General features: G+C 39.0%; 1 protein-coding gene across 2 annotated transcripts in view; it reads left to right on the plus strand.

The window, feature by feature from the left end:
• Nucleotides 1–26,182, plus strand: part of LOC138753875 (cysteine-rich motor neuron 1 protein-like) — a 300,852-nt gene that overhangs the window by 266,421 nt on the left and 8,249 nt on the right. For both annotated transcript variants that reach the window (XM_069917412.1, XM_069917413.1), the window contains 4 exons: nt 4,017–4,235; nt 19,629–19,844; nt 22,802–23,023; nt 24,742–24,861. In XM_069917412.1, the coding sequence (XP_069773513.1) occupies nt 4,017–4,235; nt 19,629–19,844; nt 22,802–23,023; nt 24,742–24,861 (777 nt within the window). The remainder of the gene's footprint in view (nt 1–4,016; nt 4,236–19,628; nt 19,845–22,801; nt 23,024–24,741; nt 24,862–26,182) is intronic.

Genomic DNA, 26,182 nt, shown 5'->3' on the forward strand with positions numbered 1-26,182 from the left:
ATGTACCTGTGCCCCCAGATTTCTCTGTTCTACCACACTCTCCTGGGTCCTGCCATTCACCATGCAAGTCCTGCGCTCATTTAACCCACCAAAGTCCAACACCTCACACTTGTCTGAGTTAAATTCCATCTGCCATTCCTATACCCACTTTTCTACATCATCTGCAAGTGGAGTCTATGCTCTATGTCCAGCTACATGCCTTTCAAAGAAATTTGACCACATTGTATTTTATTCCTTTGCTCGGACAAGCCTTTCTTACAATGGGTGGCATGCAACAGGAATATTATAAAACTGGTTACTTCTAGCAATGCAGCCACAAGTTGGTTGCATTCCAAGTTCAGACATAACTTCAACATTGAAGGTATCTTGCCACATTTTAAAGGTTATTCCAACAACCAGAACAGAGATTTGGTTTTTCATAATTTTTTTGTAGCTGGCTCTCAAACCTCACACCAACTGATGTGTATCGAAGCTTAACCCACAAACAGAAGTGAAAAGATAGTACTGTAGTAGCTTATATGTGCTAATGTCAGAGACTATATTTCACCAGATTGAGTTCCTTGCATGGCACTCGTTGGAACTAACATCACGGTGATTTCATGTAAACATTTCTCCTGTAGAAAATATGATAATCATTTAACATTGAACTGAATACAGTGCTTGAGCATCAAATGTTCTTCAAGTATCATTGTGGTAGGTTAAATCATTCTATATACTGGTATTCTGTTCTGATTCTGGGTGAATGAATGTGAGATCGGTTATCCTTTGACTGCTTTGAATGCCACAAATGACACTTCCCTTTGACACCAGGCTCGAGTTCGGGAAGAGTCCTTGTGCTTAAGAATGGCTGCACGCACACATTGAAACATTCTTTTTCATACACCAGCTTTCTAAAAGCAAATCATTTATGATTTCTTTCAATATCTAGTCTTTTATGTTTCTGCGTTTCATTGATTCACTATCGTAATTAATCCCAGTTTGGTTAATTTAAACTAAACGCTTAAATATTGCATGATATTGAGCTGAAATTGGCCATAATCACAACTAGAAGCTGCCTTAATAGTGTGCAATAGTTTGATCTGCAAAATAGGGATAAAGCAAGGATACACACAAACTTAACTAATGATCTAGTTTTAACTTGCATTATCTGCTTTAAGCATCCTCTCTGTTCTTTCATTCAGTTTATTTCAGACAAATGGAAATGTCTATTATCAGAAATGGAGTGTACATAGAATTTCTATTGTGGAAAACTTAGTAATAATGAATTTATTGTCATATACATTATGCAATGTACATGGGCATCAAAATTCGTACTTGCTATAGCTGAACAGATACTTTGTAAAATAAAAACTACAATAGTAGTTGTATATATTAAATTAAATTTAAAAAGAGATAATAGTTCTGAATCTGCAAACTCTTTGTTGAACCTAATAAATACAAAAAATAGATAGATATTAAATACGCCTCATTGTATACAAAGAGGTAATATTACTCTGGTATTTAAAATTGCCGCTGTAATTCATAAAAATGCTCAGCTCTTCCAATTATCATGGAAGATCTCTGTGTCTGGTTAGGATTATTTAAATGCACACTACAGTCTGTATCTGAGCTACTTAAATGATAATGTATACGAACAAAGCAAGAAAAGAAATCTTACCTAAAATAAATATTGTTCAAGCTTAATTTCTTTTGGTCTCTGTGTCTGTATGTTTATCTTTGTTCTTTCATGGTATGAAAACTGAGCCATGGTGTTCCATAGAACAAGCTAGATAATAATCACATTGTCCAAGTGTTTGTCTCTCAGTTAGATGTATGAATGTGTGTGTCATTCTATTAAAATTGGAGGGTTGGCAATCACTGATCCAATTCTATTACAAGCATCCCTGAAACTATTGGATCATAATGTGAACAAATGAAGTTATTTTGGAAGTGATAACAAAAATAACTCACACGCATCACATGTCAATTCCAGATTAATACTCTTCAAATTTCCTGTATAAACAATTGGATTATATTCTATCCTTTTGTTGTTAACATTTTTTTGGTGTATTTGTCCATCATTTCAAAGATGAACTTTTTTTAAACTATGGATTTGTTATCATTTCTCCCCTCTTTTGGCACCACCTCAGCACACACCAAGACTAAGCAGCACTTTCTCAGTCACATTAACATCCTCTTTTAATAATGCCTTCTTTTGTCTCATACGCTATTCTTAGAAAATGGCATATACAATTCCATATTCCAGTGCCTCTCGACCTCTAATGCTTCAGTTGACAACATTACGTGAAAACTAAAGCTTAATCAAAAAAAAGATGATCACGAAACTGGACATTGTTGTAGGATTGCACACTTGGCCTTTCCCTATTTCCTAGTTTTATATCTGAGCCCAAACAGATCAAATGAAAGTCGATTTCATTTATTTTGGCAGAATAGATTCTCTGTAATTTGTTAGTTTGAATCCAATTCCAAATGAAGAAAGCTCAAAGCTTGATGATAATCCCTCTTGAAGGGATCTGAAAATGCTACTGCAAGTTATGGGAAATGTTCCACAGGATTTGACCCTTTCATATTGTGGCTGAGATAAGATAATAGAGATGATTATTCTGTATCAAACCACTGGTGTACCTCACAATCTAGAATTGGTGTTAAGATAAATTGATCATTAAAGTATAATGATGGGCTGGCTGAAGGGATGGGAGGGTGATTGGGGTTTTTTTATATATACAAAAAAATTGTTTCTTTTTCTGTTATGTTTGACTGTAAGTTGTCTAAATTCTTTTAAATAAAGTTTCCAAAAAAAGAGTAACAATGATGTGTATTGTCGGGTACATTGTACAAAGTACGTATGCACCAAAATTCTTACTTGCTGCAGCCAAACATGTATTTCATAGATAAAAAGCAACCACTAATAGTACACATTAAATCAAATTAAAAAGAGGTAATAAGTATATATTGAATTGAATAATTGAATAATAAATTCAATTGAAATTCAATTGAATAATAAATATTCAATTGACAAGAAAAAAAACTGGCATTACTATGGTGCAGAACAGCCCTTTATGTGGTATCAGGCTATTTTATGATTTTTGTGGTAAGGGGAGGTTCAAGACTCTTTGGAAAGAAACCATTCTTGAACCAGGAGGTGCTAGTCTTCAGGCTTCTGAACCTTCTACCCAAGGTAGAAGCGAGAAGAATAGAGGTGTTTGCGTTCCCTATCTAATTTTTGTTACACCTTACCCTGGTATTCTTGGTATTGATGCCCTTGTGGTGTTATCTTGACAAGTTTTTTGGGGAAAAAAAAGAGAAACAGAAAATGCAGGAGATCCTTAGGGGTTCAGGGTAAATCGGTGGAGGAAAAATCAGAACATTTCGGGTTTCTGATGAAAGGTCATTGACCTGAAATGCTAAGTCTGCTTCTCTCTCCACAAATGCTGCCTGATCTGTTGTTGCTTATCTCCATAACTTATTTCTGTTTCAGATTTAACAGCATCTGAAGCTTTAAGCTTTTCTCTATTTAAAAGATTGATCTGGGAACTTGACCATCTAGAGCAGTGATATTCAAACTGATCCCCTAAACTCACATTCCACCTTAAGTAATCCCTATGCCATAAATGCTCTGTAATTTGTAAGGGATTGCTTAAGGTGGAATGTAAGTGGGAAGAGAAGTTTGAGAACTGCTGCTCTGGACCTAATTTTTTTCTGAAATATTTTGCTTGACAAAAATTGTCATTGGCCCATTCCCTTTAGAGTTATGAAACTGTGCACATAGTAATTAGGTACAATTAAAATAGTGCATTTCAAACATTTTATTTTCACTCACTTACCACCTTAAGTAATCCCTTATTAATCACTTATGGCATGGGGATTGCTTAAGGTGGAACGTGAGTTTAGAGGGGCAGTTTGAAAACCACTGATCTGGAGTAATATTAACAGCTGATATGTTTTCAGTCCCTGATAAGTTTAGTGTTGAGTGGATAAACATGTTTTAATATTCTCACACTTGGTTACTTTTGCAGAGGCTGATGTGGTTCTTAGCACCACCACTGCTCCACTACCAGCTAGTTTCTGCCTGACTGCCAATGGTCATCGCTATGAAGAAGGAGAAGGTTGGCATGATGGATGCAGAGACTGTTACTGCTACAGTGGAAGGGAGATGTGTGTACTAATTACGTGTCCTGTTCCAAACTGTCTCAATCCATTGGTCAGACATGGGCAGTGCTGCCCCACCTGTCAAGGTGAGTCACATCTTAATCATGTTAGAGAACCATAGATCACTCCAGCACAAAAACAGGCCCTATGGCCCATCTAGACAATGCTGAACCAAGACCATACCCCTCCATCCTTGTACTAATCCAAATGTTTTTTAAATGTCAATATCGAACCTGCATTTACCATTTCAGCTGGTAGTTTGTACTTTTTCCCTTTTAATATTTTTACTGATTTTACATAGATAACATGTGTATTTATGGAATGTATAATAATAATGACAAATTACATAACTCAAAAATATAAAAGTACATAATAATGCAACAATAATACAAAAATACATCAAAAAGAAAATTTTATCACGTAAAGGAGTGACTCAAACCCCATCCCCAAACCAATGTTTTATGACAAAAGAAAAATAGTACTTCGTTCCTGAATTAAAACGGCAAAGTACTGAAATTCAGGATTAATATTATGCCTAGAGTTACTGAAATCATTCAGGAATGCTTCCCACAGCATTCGAACCCTTATATTTGAGTTATTAATTGAGTAATGAATCTTTTCTAAATTTAAACAAGACAAAATGTCCCTCAGCCACTGAGGATGGGTGGGCGGGACAGCATCCTTCCATTACAAACAGTGTCGCAAGTCTGGCCGAAAGAGAGGTAAAAGACAAAGAATGACATTTGATTGGAGTTAAAAGAACATCATCCTCTCCAGTTGTACCAAAAAGAGCAATCAAAAGATTGGGCTCTAGATTTACATTAAGGATTAAAGATAAAGTTTGAAATACATCGGCCCAGTATTTTTCAAGGCTAGGGCAAGTCCAGAACATATGAATTAAAGATGCCTCTTCTCTTACATTTATCTCAATGGGAGTTTACATCTGTATAGATATGAGATCATTTGACTTTATGGGCCCTATGTACAACTTTAAATTGTAACAAACAATGATGAGCACATAAGGATGTAGTATTAACCATCTAAAAATTAAATCCAAACCTCGTCCGATAACAAAAGTTTTAAATCCTGTTCCAAGGCATTTTTTATTTTAACTGAGGGGCATGTCTCAAACACACCAATTTATAAATAATGGATATTAAACCTTTGCGAGAATGTTGTAGACTAAAAAATACATCAATAATGTTCGCATCAGGTACCCCATGAAAATCAGGTATCTGAGATTAAAGAAAATTTCTGATTTGCAGATATCTGAAAAAAATGAGAATTTAGTTAATTAAACCTTTCAGAAAGCTGTTCAAATGGTGCAAACCTGTTATCAATAAAAATATTTTTAAACCATTCAATACCCAATCTATGCCATTCATGCAAAGAAAGTTGAAAAAGATGATTGGATAAAATAAGACTTGAAAGAGAAAAACCATGTAGTCCAAAGAGTTTTCTGAACTGCATCCACACTCTCAAAGTGCACCTGACAATAGGATTATCAATTGATTTATTTAAAGAGAAGGGAAGTGAGAGTCCAAGCAGTGTTGGAATGGAAAGGTTTTTAGTAGAGTTCAGCTCCATTGCTACCCATTCTGGATGGTCCACTTGGTATTGAAAGTGTAACCAAAATATAAGGTTGCATTGTTATGAGCCCAGAAGACCTCAAAACCCAGCAGCAATAGAAATTCACCAAGTCAAATAGTTACTTAAACAAAAGTTGCTTTTAATTATCTTTAAACATGAAAATAGGATCAAACTTTAACCTATTACTATTAACTTAACTTAACCCCCCTTCTAATTCTAAGTGCACGTGTATGTAATATGTGTGTGTAAGTACAGAAAAGTTCTTTGATTCACAGTCCGATCTCACTTCTCACTCCTCCAAGTTCACTCGTTGCAGGCAATTCACAGAATTTAACATTTATGAATTTCACCAGGCTTTGGTGTTTGAACGGTAAATGGTTACCGCTCAGCAAGGTTCTTGTCAATTTTCAGAGAAAGATTTGTTGTTCATTGAACACCCACAACTGATTCCTTCTGATCAGCCATTTCAGAGTCTTGTCAAAGAAACTTGTCCCATCAGGGTTTTCCAGATGATAACCTCATTCTTTCAGGTCACCACAGAGTTCCTTTTCTGTTTCCCTTATTTCAAGGGAAACATTATACAGACAGCCATCTCCTCTTGTATAGACCACAAGGGCTTTGAACAGGTTGAACTAAGAACTCACAACCCATCTTCAAAATGGGGTTTTCCATAAGCTTGCCAGCTTGCCATATTCCAGTCCCAGCAGCTGCTGCTGAACTGTAGAACTGAATTTTTTCTCTCTCTCTCAGAGAAAACCACATGACCCTCTTAGAACAGCAAACTGTTCTCAGACTGCGGCTCCACACCTAATTTTCAGAGTTCGTTCATCTGTTGCTTTCCAAAACAATAATGCATTACTCCACATCATGTCCAATTAACACCACTTGTGAAGTCTCTATATAGGCATTCTTCAAAGTTTTTGCAAATGCACTCGGAGCCTAGACTGTCTGGCTTGAGATGGTGTGGAAGTGTTTGTATGTGACCTACACTAACAAACCTGCCACAATTTATCTCTTTTAAAACATATCTATATACATTATAAAATATAACATCATCTGTAACAGTGTATAGACCACCCATTAATAAAATCCAAAATTAGGTAGCGCCATACCTCTGTTCCTTTTAGATTTTTAAAGATGATCTTTGTTTAGTGAAGGGCACTTATCCTTCCATATATAAGACATTTTCGAGTCAAGTGAATCACAAAATGATTTGGGATTGAAAATTGTATAGATTGAAAAAGATATAAAAATGTAGGTAAGATGAATTCGCCCATCGTTATTGAATGAAGATCTACCGGGACCAATGCCTGAAGAGGGCGCACAAAATCAGTGAACCGGTGCGGACTCGAAAGGCCAACATGGCTTGTTTCCGCTCCATAAATGGTTATATGGTTATGGTTATATTCATTTTAATAGAATTAATACAACCGATCAAAGATATAGAAAGGAGTGACCATTGTGTATTGTTTCACATGCTTTAATAATATAAGAAATATTTCTTTTAAAAGATACTTATGATTCTTTGTAACTGTAATACCAAGATAACTAAATTGATTTTCCACAATCTTAAAAGGAAGATTAGTGTACACCAGTGCAGAAGCATTCAAAGGGAAAAGTTCACTTTTATGCAGAATTTATCTATATCCTGAAAACAGACAAAATTGAGAAAATATTACTAGCGTGGATGGTAAGGAAATGTCAGGGCTTGGTAAGCAAAGCAAAAGATCATCCGCATAAAGGGAAACTTTATGTTCAATTCCCTTCCTATGAACTCCTGATATATCCTCAGTCTCTCAAAATCGCTAATGGTTCTATGGCCAAATCAAAAAGTAATGGACTGTGAGGACATCCTTGAAGGGTTTCCCGTTGGAGATTGAAAGGTTGTAACTATTGAAAATTAGTCAGCATTGAAGCCTTAGGGCATGAATACAATAATTTAATCATAAATAAATACATCCATTCAACTCAATCAAATGCTTTTTCTGCATCAAGGGAAAGAACACATTCAGGAGATGCACTGGAAGATAAATACAAAATAACCAATAAGGGATGTATATTAAAATAAGAGTAACAGTTTTTAATAAAACCAGTCAGATCTTTATAAATGATAGGTGGTAAAATATTCTCCAATTTACAGGCCAAAACTTTAGCCAAAAAATTTACATCAACTTATATTAAAGAAATTGGCCTGTAAGAGGAGTACTCAGTTGGATCTTTACATTTTTTTACTATGAGAGATATACACACTTTGTTAAATGTTGCCAGGAGATTATCCTGCCTAAACAAATCAGATAACAGAATTTAATTGAGGAAATGATTTGAAAAGCTCCACAGGAAACCCATCAGGTCCTGGAGCTCTTCCAGCAGTAGCTATTTCCTCTTGAGATATAGGCTCATCTAGTCTCATTTGGTTATCCAAAGTCAGTGTGGGAATATTTAAGTGATCCACCAAACTGCTATCGTTTGTGAATTCAGATGTATAAAGTTGAGATAAAATTTTCTGAATGTATCATTTATCTCAGAATAATTTGTAATAATGTTACCATCCACCTTTCAAATTTTTGTAATTTGCCACTTGGCTTCAAAACCTCACAACTGATTAACTAAAAGCTTACCAGATTTATCACCATGAATGAACTCTTCAACAGTTGGCATTCAATCGGATATGTTGAAAGGAGATCAAATTTAGTTTGAAGTTCAACTTGCTTTTTATATAACTCAGATTTTTAAATTTGATTAACTAATTCTAATCTTTCTTTATTGGCCTTTGTTTTTATATTCACAGTATAAGAAATAATTTGCCCCTTCAGAAAAGCCTTCAAAGCATCCCAAACAATCAAACTAAAGTTTCTGATGAAGTATTTGTATCAAAGAAAAAAGTTATCTCTTCCTCCATAAATTTCACAAATTCATTTTCTGATAGTAAACTCGAATTGAAACACCAGTACCTTTTAATTTTAGGGAAGCCAGGAAGAGTCATAAATAATACAACAGGGGCATAATTTGATATTACTCTGATAGTCACAAAGACAAGTCAGTGGGATTAGTTGATTATCAATAAGAAAATAATCAATGAATGAATAACTTCGATGAACATGTGAAAAGAAAGGATAACACTCTCCTATTTGGACAAAGAAAATGCCAAACATCAGAAATACCATAATTGGATTTTAAAAAATGAATTAATTAATGAGACAGATTTACTCATTGTGGTAGGGTTAAGAGAGGAATGATCCAAAACATGGTCCAATCCACAGTTAAAATCCCCACCAAGTACCAGAGGATATAAATACAAGTCCAGTAAGAAAGAAAAATAAAGTTTTTTTTTTAAACTCACATCATCTACATTAGGGGCATAAATATTAGCAAAAACTACCATTTTATTGGCCAATTTCCCTGAAACAATTACATAACAACATGATATGACATTGTGATGAACAAAAGGAATATTTTAATTAATAAGAATGAAGACACCCCCCCCCCCGCTTTAGACTGAAAGGAGGAATGAAAATGCTGCCTCCCACCCCTCCACCTTGTCATGAGGTGGGAATTATCACAACTATGAATAAGCATTTCTTGTAAAAATACAATAGTAGTTGTTTAATATGTTAAAAAAAATCACTTCTCTTAACTGGATGACTCAAACCTTTTACATTCCAACTAATGAAATTAATAGAATTATCCATATGTTTTCATAAATAATGTAAGTTGATTAACACAAATAATATCCAGACTCCAGGTGTCAGTACTGAGGCAAAGATCTGAAACTGGTACTAAATTGTAAATATCCCTTACAAGATCAGAATTTGTACAGATTCCTAAAGCCATAATGAGAAAAGAACCCCCCCCCCCACCTCCTCCCACCCCACACCAAGACAGACTGCTGCTAAAGGTATCAAGAACAAGCTCTTCAAAACAATCCATTTTGCACTCAAATAAACCTTCCTGCTGGACATGTTAGCTTTAGCTCCATTCCTGTTAATGTAAATATAATCATCTCTTCCAAACAATACTTAATTATATTATGACTATAACCAAAAAAAGTTTTAATTTCTCATTAAAAAATTTTTAAGTATATGATAAAGTAAAAATTTGAACTATTATACTAAAAAAAGATGAATGTAAAATTCTCAATATTCTTCTCTCAGTATTCTTCTCATAAAAATTTAATAGCTCAATGAATTTAATACAAATAAAAATACTTCATGAATGAAATGCTAGTATGTTTTATTACCCCATTAATAAAAAATTGCCAAGTCGAAGGAAGCCAGCCATTCCCGACCAACAAATATTATGTAACAAGTGTGAGAAACATTAAAACTAATAATAGTCATCTTCAATCATCAGGTAGAAATTCACACTGAGCGTGATGTAGTAGGTAGATCATCTGGGTAGATCCAATCCTCTTCAACCAAGCGCAACTACTTCTTGTGTCCATTAGAAAGTGTAATGCAGAGACGCACAGAATACAGCAAGGAAGGCTTGGAAGCATGCTTGTACAACTCCGACATTACTTCTCTGTATTTGGCGTGCCGCTTCAGAACTTCAGGATGGTAATCTTCTACAATCCTGAAATGGAATGTTACATGGAACCTATGGATGATCCTCTCATCGTTTCTTTTAGAGAAACTGTAGTTCTTACCTTTGTCTTTGCTACTCTGGACATTATAGGTTACTGCCACAGATCTGAAAAGTGTAGTAAAATGCTTGCATTATATTTCCTTGAAGTAAATACAATTTCAAGAGTCAATGTGAAAGGAGCATGTAACTCTCAAAAACAACTTCAAAGATAATACAATGTTACCTCTTTACATTTATGACAGTGACCTAATTTTCCCTGAGGGAATTTAGCATTTTAATGTCTGATATTAGCTCTTGGATTACCTTGCGTGTCCCAAAACATCTGCATTTACTTGACATTGCATTGGTGCTGTGGACCAACCTCTGTGGTGGTTCAAGTTTATTATCATCTGAATGTACATAGACCCCCAATGAAAGAGCAACTCTCCAGACCATGGTAGACACACGGAAACACACAATACACAGTACATAATAATTCTCGGATCTATAACCAAAATATTTAGGATGATTTACACGCTAACAGGATACTGTTCATCAGTCTCACCGCCTGCAGGAAGAAGCTATTTCCCAGCCTGGCAGTCCTGATTTTGATTGTCCTGTACCTTCTCCTTGATGGTAGTGAGTCAAAGATGCGGTGCACTGAATGGAAAGAGTCTTCAATTATTCCTTGAGCCCTATTTAGTCAACGGTCCCTGTAAATGCCGTCAGTAGAGGAAAGGGAGACCTCAGTGATCCTCTCGACTGTTTTAATGATATTTTATGTGGACTTACAGTCTGATGCTTTGCACCTACCATACCGATGCAATGATGCAGCCATATGGGACAGGAGTTAGTTTAAGTTCTCTCAGCCTGTTTTGAACCTCATACGAAAAGGTCTCCTTGAATAAGAATGTAATCTGGTTATTAATTGTAACAACAGGTCTGTTCTACCTGTCCTCTATGGATTAAGGTCCACAAATGCAGGTTTAAAATGGATAATGTTGCTATCTGAGGTTCAGTAACTTTGTACATCAATGTTACTCATTAATGTTAAACAGATTTTGCCTATTCTGTTTAACTTAAAAAAGGATGTACCAACCTCTGGTGAACAATTAGTTTGTGCAGATTTCCTATTCTAATTTTCTTACAAATAGGTAAGAATTTTATTGGCTCTATCAGAGTGTGTTAAGGTTTATTTCCCAGAAACATCCCAGTGCTGGAGACAGACGACCCAATCCCTCCTTCCTCTGTGCAAGGATTTCCTGTCTTCCACACAGCAGTTGGAATCCCATTTACCAGGTTGGCAGGTTGAAAGTGTATCAGCATCCAATATTTTTTCTCATTTATAAGCATCAGGGTTAACTTCCAGGGAAAGTTAGATCACCAGTTTTGGGGAAAGCAACTGGAAAAACCTTTGCATTGTTTTTGTCAATTGTTCAAGAGATTTACCAGGGAAGTCTGAGAGAAAGATTAATTTCCATCCTATGACTTCTACCATGGCACTAGCTTTCAATGTTCCTATTTAAACAAGAGGGATTGCATAGCCTGGAACTATAATCAGTAGAGTTTGGAAGGATGAGGAGGGATCTTACAGAGACATACAACATTATGAAATTAATAAACAGAAGTAGGGAGGTTATTTCCACTGCCAGGTAAGACTTGAACTAGGAGACAAGATTCAGGGAAGTAGATTTAACACAGCGTAGTGATTCTGTCGACGTCTCTGCTCAAGGAAGTAGTAGAGCCATGTCTTGCCTCATTGAATGTATTTGAGACAGAGTTAGACAGATTATAGCATAGTAAGGGAATTAAGGGTTATGGGAACAGGTTTACCTACCCATGGAGCAAGTCCACGGCACAATAGCTGACTCCTATTTCTATTTCTTATGTTCTAAAAGAGTAGCAGAATAGTTCTGTTTTCTTGGTGTAACAGGGGTGGGAGGGAGTGTTTGTGTCTTGACGGGAGGTTGAATAACGTTAGCAGTGGCAAGCAATTCTAGAGTTGCAGTGATCATTTTTAAAACCAAAAATAGACTTTTTTCACAATAAATTATTTACAAAAAGAAAACCGTTCAAAGTCTCTTTGCACCCTTCGTGTCATTCCCGTACATTCCAATCATTATACATTATTTCATACTCTCTCTATTTACCCCATTACCACCACTGTAGCACCTTGTTTTACTCCCCCCTCTATTGTTTGAGGGGCTTCCCCTCGGTCTCAGGCCTTCTATACCTGGTAGTGGAAGGATTGTGGTCCTTCCTGATACCGATCTTGTGTTGGCTGTGGCAAGACTCATTGCGTCCCTCAGCAGCCTGATTATACTCCAGCAAAGAGCCAATGGCGCTGGCTGACAAAGCACAAATCATGCCCCCGAAAACCAATCTGGGATACTGATACTCACCCATCCCATTGTGTGCATGTTGTGCATCATTGTTTATTTGTCACTTCAGCAAGTTATAACTGCAGAGACTCGTGGAAGGGAGGAACTTCCTGGATAGAAACAGGATAGGGGAGGTGAGAATGAGAGATTGAGAACAGACATGCCGTTTGATTGACTGGAGACTTACATTTTCCTCTCTATGCACAGCCTTTGCATTAGTGACCATGAAATGTGCTCTGACTGACCTGTCAAGGGACTGATTTCAAAGTAAGGCAAAAATAGGTGGAAATCACTACCTGTTTTTTTTTTTAATCTCATGAATTCCATAATTTTTAAACAGATTCTTAAATTAAGTGTTAGACAAAAAAACTCAGCCACAGTTTACCACATAATCCATGGTAAAATCAAATGTATATACATAGTTTAATTTAAAGTGTATTGAACTGAAGATGTTTTTTTTTATTGAGTTATTTAAGCTTGAATTCAGTTAAACTTCATCTTTTAATCTCAGTAGGCTTTACTTAAATTCATGCAGACTTCCCATCACATCCTGGATTCCTCCTCCCCGCCCCCATTTGTTCTCCCCTCCCCTCGCACTTGCCAACCTATGCTGCTACACCACCTTCTCCCCACTCATTCATTTGGACATCTGCCCTTTTCTTGCTATTCCTAATGAAGGGTTTCCAGCCTGAAATGTTGACTCTCCATCATCTTCCATGGGATGCTGCCTGACCTGCTGAGTTCCTCAAGCACTCTGGGTGTTGCTTTTCTTCTACGCTCTGGTTTACTACTCTCCCACCAAGTTCCTGTCTTCACCTGCAGCACCCTGTACACCATTTGCTTTGGACTGGATTGTTGAACTCTTCTCACATATTCTTCCACTTTAATTTTTTTTTAATCCTCTCTCTTGCTGTGAATTGATCCAAGTCTCATTTGTCAATATTCTCTTTATTACTTTTACCCTTCAGCTCAAGTAATGTCTTCAGTCATCTCTTGGGTTTCCTGTTGCTACTTTAAATCAGACCTCATTACCTTCCCCTCTTCTTCTTGCCCCTCATCGGAATTAGTACCCTGCTGTCTACAATTCCACAGGAGGTGCTGGACCTGCCGAGGCAACCATACACAGGACATCCTGAGGGTGGGTTTTCAGTACCTCTGATGGTCTCCTTTGCAGCACTTACCATTGAATTTGGTAGTGGAATGGATCAGGAAGTCCTTCACCACAGGGTCCAGAGGCACCTAGAATCTGACTTTTAATGCTCAATGTGTGCTTCTTATCCAGTGCACAAGTTCAATAGCCAGCTGCACCAATACCCTTACTCGCTGCAGCCAAACAGATATGTAGGATATACCAATTAGAATAGTAAAAATGTGAATGACCACAAAGGTAAGGCAGAAAGAGACAATAAATATCAAATGATTGATAAATAAATATTCACAGTTGCAGGTTGTGCAAGGAAAAAAGTGATGTTTCATTAGTGAAGACGGATCTTTTGACAGCCCTGGAGGAGTTTATAGTTAGGATCAGAGCCAGACAGGGAGATTCAAGAGTCTTATAGCTGTTGGGTTAAAACCATTACCGAATCTAGAGGGGCTGACATCAGACACCTGCACCTTCTGTCCAAAGGTAGCAGTGAGAAAATGTGACCAGGCTGATGGGGGTCCTTTATGATGCTGGCTGCCCTCCCCCCATTTTTGCCTTATTTTGAGATCACTCCCTAATATGCAAAGAGTCCTTAAATGAGCCTCTGAACTTGTTGTTCAGGAGGGTGGAGGGATAGCAACTGTTCCTGAACTGGTGGTACGTCTTGTGTCACCTATACCTCTTTCCTGATGGCAGCAGCGAGAACAGAGCATATCTAGGATCGTGTGGATCATGATGATTGCTGCTGCTCTCCGATGGAAGTTCCATGTAGATTTTCTTGACGATGGAGAGAGTTTTGCCTGTGATGCACTGGGCTGTGTCCACCACCTTTTGTTGGGCTTTCCACTCAGAGATGTTGGTGCCCCCATACCAGGCTGTGATGCAGCTGTTCAGCATGCTTTCCACTGCAGATGTTTGCCAAGGTTTTCGTTGTCATAACAAACCTCTGCCAACTCCTGAGAGAGGTGTGACAAGTCCTCTCAAATATTGACTCACAGGAATTTAAATTTGCTCACCCTCTCCTCCTCTGATCCCCCAATGATCACTGGATCATACACCTCTGATTTTCCCCTCCTGGAGTCCACAATCAACTGCCTATGTCCATCATCCTTCTTCCCTCCCTAGTTCACCAATCCCCTGCTGGCCCCTGTCAGATTCCTCCCTCTCTATCCTCATACTGCCCATCTGCCCCTCTGCACTCTCAGCCTCACTTAGTGAGGCTGAGAGCACGTTATTTCTCCTTGCATTCATGCTCCGTGACCAAAGTGACCAGAATGCATCAATCTGAAAATTATTCATGGCTACACACTTTGTTTCTGTTTCCATGAAAGCTCTGTCAAATCCATTACATCCTATGAGTCAATCTAAATTTACAGATGTAGCATTCATGTTCTGTGATTTTTTTTTGAAGTCAAATCAAGCCAGATCTTGCCAGCCTGGCTCCTCTACTCACAGTTGTCACCCACCCCCGTGCAGAGCTAGTCCAGCCACTGATGCCCTGTCAGGATAGCCCAAGGCATCATTCAGAGAAATAAATAATCAGTTTCTAAAATCTAAAAATAATAAAGAAACTGAAGCCCATAAATAATTGAGAACAGTAAACTAAAAGAATTAAAATCTAACCAGTCACACCATGACATCATGATTTACACTTCTTTAGCTGCAGTTAATCTTGGACACACCTCACATTTTTCTTCTCAGCTGCTCACATGTTCACATATACATATGCCAGAGTTATTTCTTTTAATATTAGGGCCATCTTCCAAATGTTTGTTGGTCCTCTTATTCTGTAGCTGCTACCCAGTGTAAAGAAATTCGAAACTCTCGACAATTGACTCGGGCAGAAGGTTGAAGGTCAGCACCTCCAGGTTCAAGAACAGTTTCTTTACAATGGCTATCAGACTCTTGTCACATTGATCAGGGACTGTGCCAACATCACAAAAGAACAGTCTGTGCCTGAGCAGGCACTTTTTCTGTATTTTTTTAAATTTGTCATTTCTTTTTAATTGAATGAAGGATAATATTTTGGTTGTTTTTCTAGATGTTCTTTTTAAACAAAGTTTCAGCAAGTAATTACTTCCATGCATATGTACATTGTACAATGCACATAACAATAAACACAATAATAATTATCACTGCATTCAGAAGCTCGACTTGCAAATCAGCATATTTCAGGAACATGAAGCTAATTAAAATGTGCTGGAGGAAGTCAGCAACCAGCCAGTACACATCTGGGAAGATCTCCCTAATATTAAGATAAATCTTTGTATCTTTGGCTTGGCTTCGCGGATGAAGATTTATGGAGGGGTAAATGTCCACGTCAGCTGGAGGCTCGTTTGTGGCTGACAAGTCTGATGCGGGACAGGCAGACATGGTTGCAGCGGTGGCAAGGGAAAATTGGTTGGTTAGGGTTGGGTGTTGGGTTTTTCCTCCTTTGTCTTTTGTCAGTGAGGTGGGCTCTGCGGTCTTCTTCAAAGGAGGTTGCTGCCCGCCGAACTGTGAGGCACCAAGATGCACGGTTTGAGGCGATATCTGCCCACTGGCGGTGGTCAATGTGGCAGGCACCAAGAGATTTCTTTAGGCAGTCCTTGTACCTCTTCTTTAGTGCACCTCTGTCTCGTATAACACGATCTTGGGAAGGCGATGGTCCTCCATTCTGGAGTCGTGACCTACCCAGCGCAGTTTATAACTCTGGCACATATATACGTGAGCATAAGAAGAAATCACAGAAAAAGTCTCGGCTCAATTCGTCAATCTTTTTTGCCCACTGACGCTGCACGACCAGTTGAGGTTATATTTAGATTTTTAAATCATCCTTTCTGAAAATATTCTTCATGGCTTTCACACAATCTCATATGTCAGGAGGAGAGTCACATCCTACCATCCTTAAATCCAAGCTACTGTCCCATAGCCACACTTCATCTGCGTCTTTCTCACTGCAGTCTCCCATCATTGCCCTTTTTGGGAAACAGGACTTTTGGCATCTTTTCCCATCTTTGTTGAGCAGCACAGTTGGTGCAGCAGTCAGCTCAACGCTGTTACAGCAACAGCGATCGGGAATGGGGTTCGAATCCTGCCTTGTCTGTAAGGAGTTCGTGTGTTCTCCCCCTCTCTTTGTGGATTTTCCCCGGGGGCTCCGGTTTCCTCTATCCGTTTGAAACGTTCCAGGGTGTAAGTTAACTGAGTATAAATTGGGCAACAAGGACTAGTGAGATGAAATGGCCTATTACTGTCAGGTATATCTAAATTTTAAAAATGTAAATCCAGCTCATAATCCGGCCCCTTAAATCTACCCCTTAAATCCTCCTTACAAACACCCCCTTAAATCATCCTCACAAACAACCCTTTAAATCTTCCTCTCAAACCATCCCCTTAAATCATCCTCACAAACATCCTCTTAAATCCTCCTTACAAACATCCCCTTAAATCAACCTCTCAAACGACCCTTTAAATCCCCTGCACAAACGGCCCTTTATATCCTCTGCAAAAACGTCCCATTAAATCCTCCTCACAAACGACCCTTTAAATCCTCCTCACAAATGTCCCTTTAAATCCTCTGCAAAAACGTCCCATTAAATCCTCCTCACAAACGGCCCTTTAAATCCTCCGCAAAAACATCCCATTAAATCCTCCTCACAAACGTCCCATTAAATCCTCCTCACAAACGTCCCATTAAATCCTCCTCACAAATGTCCCATTAAATCCTCCTCAGCAACGTCTCCTTAAATCCCCCTCACAAACGTCCCCTTAAATCATCCTGACAAATGACCCTTTAAATCCACTGCACAAACGTCCCTTTAAATCCTCCGCAAAAATGTCCCATTAAATCCTCCTCATAAACGTCCCTTTAAATCCTCCTCACAAACGACCCCTTAAATCCCCCTCACAAACGTCCAATTAAATCCCCCTCACATACGTCCCCTTAAATCCCCCTCACAAATGTCCCCTTAAATCCTCCTCACCAATGTCCCCTTAAATCCTCCACACAAACGTCCCTTTAAATCCTCCTTACAAACGTCCCCTTAAATCCCCCTCACAAACGTCCCGTTAAATCCCCCTCACAAATGTCCCCTTAAATCCCCCTCACAAACATCCCGTTAAATCCCTCTCACAAATGTCCCCTTAAATCCCCCTCACAAACGTCCCCTTAAATCCCCCTCACAAACATCCCCTTAAATCCCCCTCACATACGTCCCTTTAAATCCTCCTCACAAACGTCCCCTTAAATCCCCCTCACCAACGTCCCCTTAAATCCTCCTCACCAACGTTCCTTTAAATCCTCCTCACAAACGTCCCCTTAAATCCCCCTCACATACGTCCCTTTAAATCCTCCTCACAAACGTCCCCTTAAATCCCCCTCACCAACGTCCCCTTAAATCCCCCTCACAAATGTCCCCTTAAATCCTCCTCACCAATGTCCCCTTAAATCCCCCTCACCAACGTCCCCTTAAATCCCCCTCACAAATGTCCCCTTAAATCCCCCTCACAAACGTCCCCTTAACTCCCCCTCACAAACGTCCCGTTAAATCCCTCTCACAAATGTCCCCTTAAATCCCCCTCACAAACGTCCCCTTAAATCCTCCTCACCAATGTCCCCTTAAATCCTCCACACAAGCATCCCTTTAAATCCTCACAAACGTCCCCTTAAATCCCCCTCATAAATGTCCCCTTAAATCCTCCTCACCAACATCCCCTTAAATCCTCCTCACCAACTTCCCCTTAAATCCTCCTCACCAACATCCCCTTAAATCCCCCTCACCAACGTCCCCTTAAATCCCCCTCACCAATGTCCCCTTAAATTCCCCTCACAAACATCCCCTTAAATCATCCTCACAAACATCCCCTTAAATCCTCCTCACATACGTCCCCTTAAATCCTCCTCACAAACGTCCCCTTAAATCCTCCTCACAAACGTCCCCTTAAATCCTCCTCACAAACGTCCCCTTAAATCCTCCTCACAAAAGTCCCCTTAAATCCTCCTCACAAAAGTCCCCTTAAATCCTCCTCACCAACATCCCCTTAAATCCAACTCACTATCTATCCTTTAACTACAATATGCATTATCTCAGCTGACTATTCTCCTTGTTTGTCCTAACCATTTCCTGCCTTTTTGTGAAATGCCTTGCCTCAAATAAAGGAAATAAGCAAAGTTCTATAGTTACTCTCATAAGTTTCTATTTCTTGCCTGTACTGAGAAAAAAATCCTTTCTGTGCCCTGTGAAGACACATGCAAAGGCCCTAATAATAGAGAAAGAGAATCAAGAGCTCCCTCAAAGATATCATGTATCCATGGATTCCGCCACCTCCTCCGAGACTCTACCTCCTGTGCCCACATAACCTCCATAGCCACAAGGCCTGCTGACCATTCTAGTCGCAAACTCCAGCTCCCGGTATACAAGTTTCACTCCTGGGCCCCTTCTTCTGGACCCCTAATGATGAGGAAGCTCTCAGCACCCGAGACCTTTCAGTAATCATTCTCACCGTAATTCCCTGGAATGCTCTACAACCAGTTTGCTGCAACTAAAATGGAGTCACTCTCACAATAGAATAACCAGGAGATTAAAAACGCACCCATTCTTCTTTGAAACCTCATCGAATAAACTATATCTGAAAGTGCAGCACTTCCTCAGAAATCCAATGACAAATCCAGATTTTATGTGTGTCTGTGAAATACTTGAACTTGCAGTCTTCCTACACCTCATGAGAGAGCTGCCCCTGAATTGGTGCCACCACGAATGCCGTCCTGTTTTCAATTGTTGTCATTTCTCTCTGCAGAACTGTTTATTTTTAACTTTCCACAGATGAGCCAGGCAGTGGACAACCTGATATAGTGGATCTCACTGTCTGCCAAGCACCAGGAGGGGAATACTATCTCGAGGGTGAAACGTGGAACTTGGACACCTGCACACAGTGCACTTGTCACAGTGGGCGCATGCTCTGTGACACTGAGGTCTGCCCACCTCTGCTTTGCCAAGCACCAATCAAAGAATCAGGTGCTTGCTGTCTGACATGCCCAGGTGGGTGACCAGTGGAGTACCTGTATGGAACGTAAAAATTAGTATTATAGATATACTTTATAGTAATTTGGGAAACACCCAGTGCTAAACCATCAAAGTAAATTTTACCATCATCCCCATCAAGGAGAATGAATCCATTTTTTTATTGCTTCATTTAATTGTATCATTTACTCTTTCAGGGGAGCACTTTGTCGAACAACTTAATTGTCCAATCTTTCAGCTAGGGTGGTGCTGCAGAGAGCAGGTGCTTTCCTGTCATTCTGTGTGCATGTGTAACATTTCACGGAGCTTTCCGCTAGAATGCACAATAATTGATGGAGAAAGCAGTCGCGAGAAACAATCTGTTTCCAAACCCATCTGCAATCATTTATTCAAATGTAATCTTAGTCTAAGGCAGAGAGAAACCCTGTGATTGCAGTCAAGCGAGGGTATTTTTTTAACCTTAAATTTTTAGTCACAGCACTTTCCACATGAAGAGCAGGTTTGCCTCAGGGAATGCAGAACAGCTGTTTCTTCAAATCAAATCAAACAGTATTGTTGTTATTTTCCTATGAAGGTACTTGTATAGCCAATTGCCCAAAAATATTTGAGCTTTTATTCCATCCAGTGTATTGTGGTTTAGAACAATTTTTAAAGTAGATTTTGGACTTCCTTTCCCTGGTGTAGTTGGCTCAGAACATGTAATATGTTGGAAAAAGAACCCATATTTAACAGTGACACAGATTAATGGGTGCCGTGGATATATAAAAAAAGATCCAGGTCTCTGGTGCCCCAAGAGTCAGGAGAAAGCCCTGGGTTTTCTTTCTTAGTATGGAGTGATGGCAACAGAAGTAAGGAAGCAAGAGGTGGTGGAAACATTCCTCATTGATAGATGCAAACCTTTTTCTCTACTCTACCACAACTACACAACTGGACTAATTACCACAAGTAAATGATTTTAGCCAGTGGCCATGGTGTTCCCAGACCATCTCACTGGTGCCCATATTATTCTATCAGTGTGTAGCAAAGGGCTTCAGTTATTTTCTTTCTTCTGTCCTATTTTGCTTCAAATATTTCCATTTTGTTCATTTTTTCCACACTTGTTGGCTTGTTTCTTTTAGCAGTGAGAACAAAGGAACCACTTTGCACCATGAGGTATGTATGTAATACTGGGAGCCTGGTGCAGAGAAATAAGCCACATCAAAATTTGTCTGTAGCCAGCATCATATTTTCGAGGAATCTTGCCACTCTCTCACAAGCTACATTGTGTCTAATTATCGATAATTTGGGTCAATATTTTCCTTTTAACCAAGTTAAAATTTCTGTATTACTGCTCCACTTTTTGAGTATCTGCAGATAAGCAAGAGATCTTGCCCTTGTCAGCTATGCCAAAGAAAGTGAAATCTCAGATCTCACCAACTTTATTAAATCCTTTTATTGACAAGAACCATAAGAATAAAATTTGCCTCAGCAATTTGATTTCAGATCAGATTTTCAGATTCAGATTTATTCTCAGAGCACATATATGACATCACATACAACCCTGAGGTTCCTTTCTCCTGTGGGCACAGCAGAATTACCACTAATTGATAGTGCGAAAACAAACTGTACTCAGTGTAAAACATGTAAACAAATAGAAGAACTGTAAACAGATAACAAATGTAAACAAACTGTGCAATACAGAGAGAATAAAAGAAAAACAATAAAGTGCACAGGTAAGAGTCCTTAAATGAGTCCCTGATGGAGTTTGTCGTTGAGGAGTTTGATGGTGGAGGGGTAGCAGCTGTTCCTGAACTTGGTGGTGTGAATCTTGTGGTACCGATACCTCTTTCCTGATGGTAGCAGAGAGATCAGAACATGTGCTGGGTTGTGTGGATCTTTGATGATTGCTGCTGCTCTCCAACAGCAGCATTCCTTGTAGATGTTCTCGATAGTGAGGAGGGTTTTGGCTGTAATATCCCTGGGCTGTGTCCACTACCTTTTGGAGGGCTTTGGTGTCCCCATATCAGACCATGATGCATTTGGTCAGCGCACTTTCCACCACACATCTGTAGAAATTTGCCAGGGTTTCTGGTGTCATACCAAACCTCCACAAACTCCTGAGGAAGTAGAGACGCTGACATGCTTTCTTCACTATGCCATTTGTGTGTTGGGTCCAGGAAAGATCCTCCAAGATAGTGGCACCCAAAAATTTAAATTTGCTCTCCTTCTCCACCTCTGATCCCCTGATGATTACTGGATTATATACCTCTGGCTTTCCTTTCCTGAAGTCAACCATCAGCTCATAAGTTATGGTGACATTGAGTGCAAGGATGTTGTTGATGCACAGTTTCCATCCTGTGTGCTGACTCAACCCCTTTATACAATCCACCACCGTCGTATCGTCAGCAAATTTTATAGATGGTGTTATTGTCGTACCAAGTCACACAGTCATAGGTGTAAAATCAGTAGAGCAGCCCTATGGTGTTCCGGTACTGATGGAGATTTCCCTTTAATTTACCCTTTAATAGTTAATTTTGTTCCCGGTAACTTGATGGTTACATAATTGTTGTTGTCTGAAATAAGGCAGAAGGCCAATATATATACAGATCTTGCAAGAGGCATGGTGAATGCTCAGTGCACACCATCACTTCGGCCACAAGCACAGTACAAAAGTTTGAAATAGCACACTGTTTATGTTCATTTATTATTGAATTTATCGGCCTTTGCATTTGGGTCTCTGAACATCACATTAATGTCATAGACCTCTCTTTTATAAGTACTACATACAGGAAAATTCAGTTTGTATTTCTACAGATCACCAAGTAGGAACTCTAACACTAAGCAAACAGCTTGACTTTGTATCATTACCATTTCTCGAACTTTATGTGCTTGTATTTTTCATTGCACTCAATGGATAGAAGTTTCAGTGTTTATTCAAAGCATATGTTCTTTTTTGTCTTTATTCTGATTTACATTTCTTAATGTTTTCATTACAGAAGATCAGTTGAAAACCCTGCTGGGAAGCAATGGCAGTGAGTCTGGGTATTGCATGTCCAGTGATGGCAATATTCTGTTAGTTGGAGAGTCTTGGAAGCCAAATGCCTGTACAAGCTGCATGTGTGGTGATGGCGCCATTCAGTGTTTTTCTCAAACCTGTCCAGCTGCGACGTGTCGGCTGCCAGTCCTAAGGAAAGGACAGTGCTGTCCCTATTGCTTGGGTGAGTAAATTGATTTTGAACCATGAAAAGTTCTCCCAAAGCTGTTATTTTGGATTATTATTTTGCCCTCCTGTCTGGGAGAAATGTCAAGCTGTGACAAGCACAGTTATCCTGTTTCGAACACTCATGTTGCTTATTGTTGTACTACAGTTGGATGGTTACATTACTACCTTGTGAATCATGAAAACCCAGCAAAGTGAAACCAAGAGTAATGTATCCAGCTTCGTCATTTAGTCCAGAAAATGGATGTAAATTAACTTGTCAAAAGTTATTTGGTTCTTAAGTGAAGACAAATAATAATCTTTGCTCACTTAGAACCTTGTTCATATGTTTTGGAATGCACTCTGGGAGAAGGATTTGTAACTGCTCACTACTGAGGGCAGCATGGTTAGCATGGCAGTTAGAGCAACACAATTGCAGTGCCAGCGACCATCGAAACTCCCACTCTCTGAAAGCAGTTTGTATGCTTTCCCCCGTGTCCTGCATGGGATTCAACTGGGTGCTTTGGTTTCCTCTTATGTTCCAAAGACAGACAGGGTTAGTAGGTAAATTGGATACGTGGGTGTATTTGGGAGGCGTAGACTTGTGGGCCAGAAGGGCCTGTTACTGTCAAATAAAATGATACTGTAAGACGTATTTGGGATTCAGGAAGTGTTGTGAGCATGAAATTGATTGAAGAAGAATTCCTTTTATGAAGCCATTTTTACTTTTAATTTTATAAAATACAGTCCAATTGGAAAAAGGTTTTTAGTTTTCTTGAAATGCTGAACAAGGTCTGAAGTATATTGTTTATAATTAAAAAATAGTCTGACCTTTTAAGAAATCATGATTGTCTTGGAAAATGTTTCAATTCCTTTTCTTTTGCTCTGCAAGGAAAGACCTGCTAAGCTCATTTATACAGTTGCCGTCCCTTCCATCTTACTTAATTCCGCAAATGCAGTACATTTCACCTGGAAAGCTTTTCCTGACACCATCCTGACTTGCAACATCCCAATTAAGAGTTGATATTTTATCCTGTGCGTTAGTGGGGTGATTGGAAAGGTTGCAAATGCAACCTCAGGCATTAGAGTCCTGCTGTAAGTAATGTAACTTACCATCGAGTCCATGGCAAGTTGTAAATTAAAACCAGAAACATGCAGTTTGGTAAATCAAAAGTAAATGGAGCAATAAATAAGTTTTGTGAAACTGAAACACCGTAGAACACCTTGCCAAGTGTTTAATGCTAATTTTGCTCGTGCATCCTCAGATTGCACTTTTTATTTATGTTTTTATTTACTGAAAATGAATTGAAATGACTAACAAACACTCCCCCACTATGTGAGATTTAGTTTTTTTTTACAAATAATTCCAGCTATATTAAGAAGGAAAAAATTGTTTTAACATGCTCAACTACCAGTCCAATGAAAACTCATTTCACCTTATCTTAAAGACTCTTAAACATTTTTTGGAGAAATCTGTCAAGTGGGCATTAAATCAGCCCTGATCGGCAACATATTCAGTATAAATTGCCAGTCTCCAGATGGAGGGTCCCCAATGAGAAACGGGTGTAACAGATGGATGCCAAGAGATGAAATTGAAGCATCAGACAAAGCTTTTGTAACTTGTAGAAAATTATTCCATTCTTCAACCCAGTGAATCTGACACCAAAGTGCAGAAGATGCTCACTAGTCTTCCATTCTTTATCGGGACCTTCATTGCCAACTTTTCCTTGTCCTCAGATACACCAACAGTTTCTCCACTCACAACAGAACCTGCTGCTGATAAACGACTGGAGGAGTCAACTGAACTAAAGGAAAAATGGTCATCATCTGCTCAGCCTGATTTATCGTTAATCACAGGTAAAGGGAAAAAGCTGATCACATGCCAGCACACTAGGAGTAGAACAGGCAAGCCTCTTTCAATGTGCTGAACATAAGGAGCTAGGAATATAGTTCCGCTTGTTAACTCTTAAATGTATATAATCTGGTGAGATGGTTTTATTAATTTTCTCTCATCTTTTACTTTCATTTCAAGTTTTTCCTCCCACTGTATACTGTACGTTGGCCATCAGTAAATTTAAAGCAAGTTAAAGGTGACGCAAATGGTCCTTTATGCTTTCATCCAAAGAAAAGATCTTTCACTCCCATCCGTGTCCTTCTTGCGACCCAGTCAATGAAAACAAAGGAAGTGGTTGAGCAAATTAATGACCAGAGAAGAAAGGTGGTCTTCAGATCCCATCTAACTCTTTTTCCTCTCGTCTTCAACCTATGCCCTCTAGTTTTGAATTATCCAAAGACTGTGACCATCCATCTAATTTGCACCCCTCATGATTTTATAAACCTCTACAAGGTCACCCCTCAGTCCCCTGCACTGCAAGGGGAAAAAAAGCCCCAGATTAACTAGTCTTTCCCCATGTTCAAGTTTATTATCATCTGACTGTACATATTCAACCCTACAAAATAGTGTTTCTACAGACCACATTACACAACACTATAGATAGATAGATAGATAGATAGATATAAAGATATCATTTTAAATAAATGGATATAAATATTTCGGGTTGATTTACTCAATTACAGGGTACTGTTCATCAATCTAACATCTTGTGGGAAGAAGCTATTTCCCAGCCGAGCAAACCTTATTTTGATGCTCCTGTACTTCCTTCCTGACGACTATGGGTCAAAGATATTGTGTGCTGGATGGAAAGGCACTTCTTTAATTCTTTGAGATCTATTTAAGTAATGATTCCAGTGAATATCAACAATATAGGACAGGGAGACCACTGTCATCTTCTCAGCTGTTTTGATGATCCTCTATATTGACTTCCAGTCTGAAACTTTCTAGCTACCATACCACACAGAGATGCAGCCAGACAGGAAATTGTGGTCCTGTAAAATGTTGTCAAGATGGGGGCTGGTAGCTTTGTCTTCCTCAACCTCTTCAGGAAGTGTATGCACTGCTGTGCCTTCCTGACTAATGAGGAGGTGGTGTTGGTCCAGATTATCATTTAGATGCACACCAAAGAACTTTGTGCTCTCCACCACGGAGCCATTGATGTGTAGAGGAGAATGGTCGACATTCATCTTCCTGAAGTCAAGCCCTAACTCAAGCACTATAGTCCCAGTAACTGTCAAAGCCCTTCAAAGGCCTTGTGAAAATCCAAGTACATAACATCTCCCA

Source organism: Narcine bancroftii, chromosome 2, assembly GCF_036971445.1.
Source record: "Narcine bancroftii isolate sNarBan1 chromosome 2, sNarBan1.hap1, whole genome shotgun sequence".
Classification (NCBI taxonomy): Eukaryota; Metazoa; Chordata; class Chondrichthyes; order Torpediniformes; family Narcinidae; genus Narcine; species Narcine bancroftii.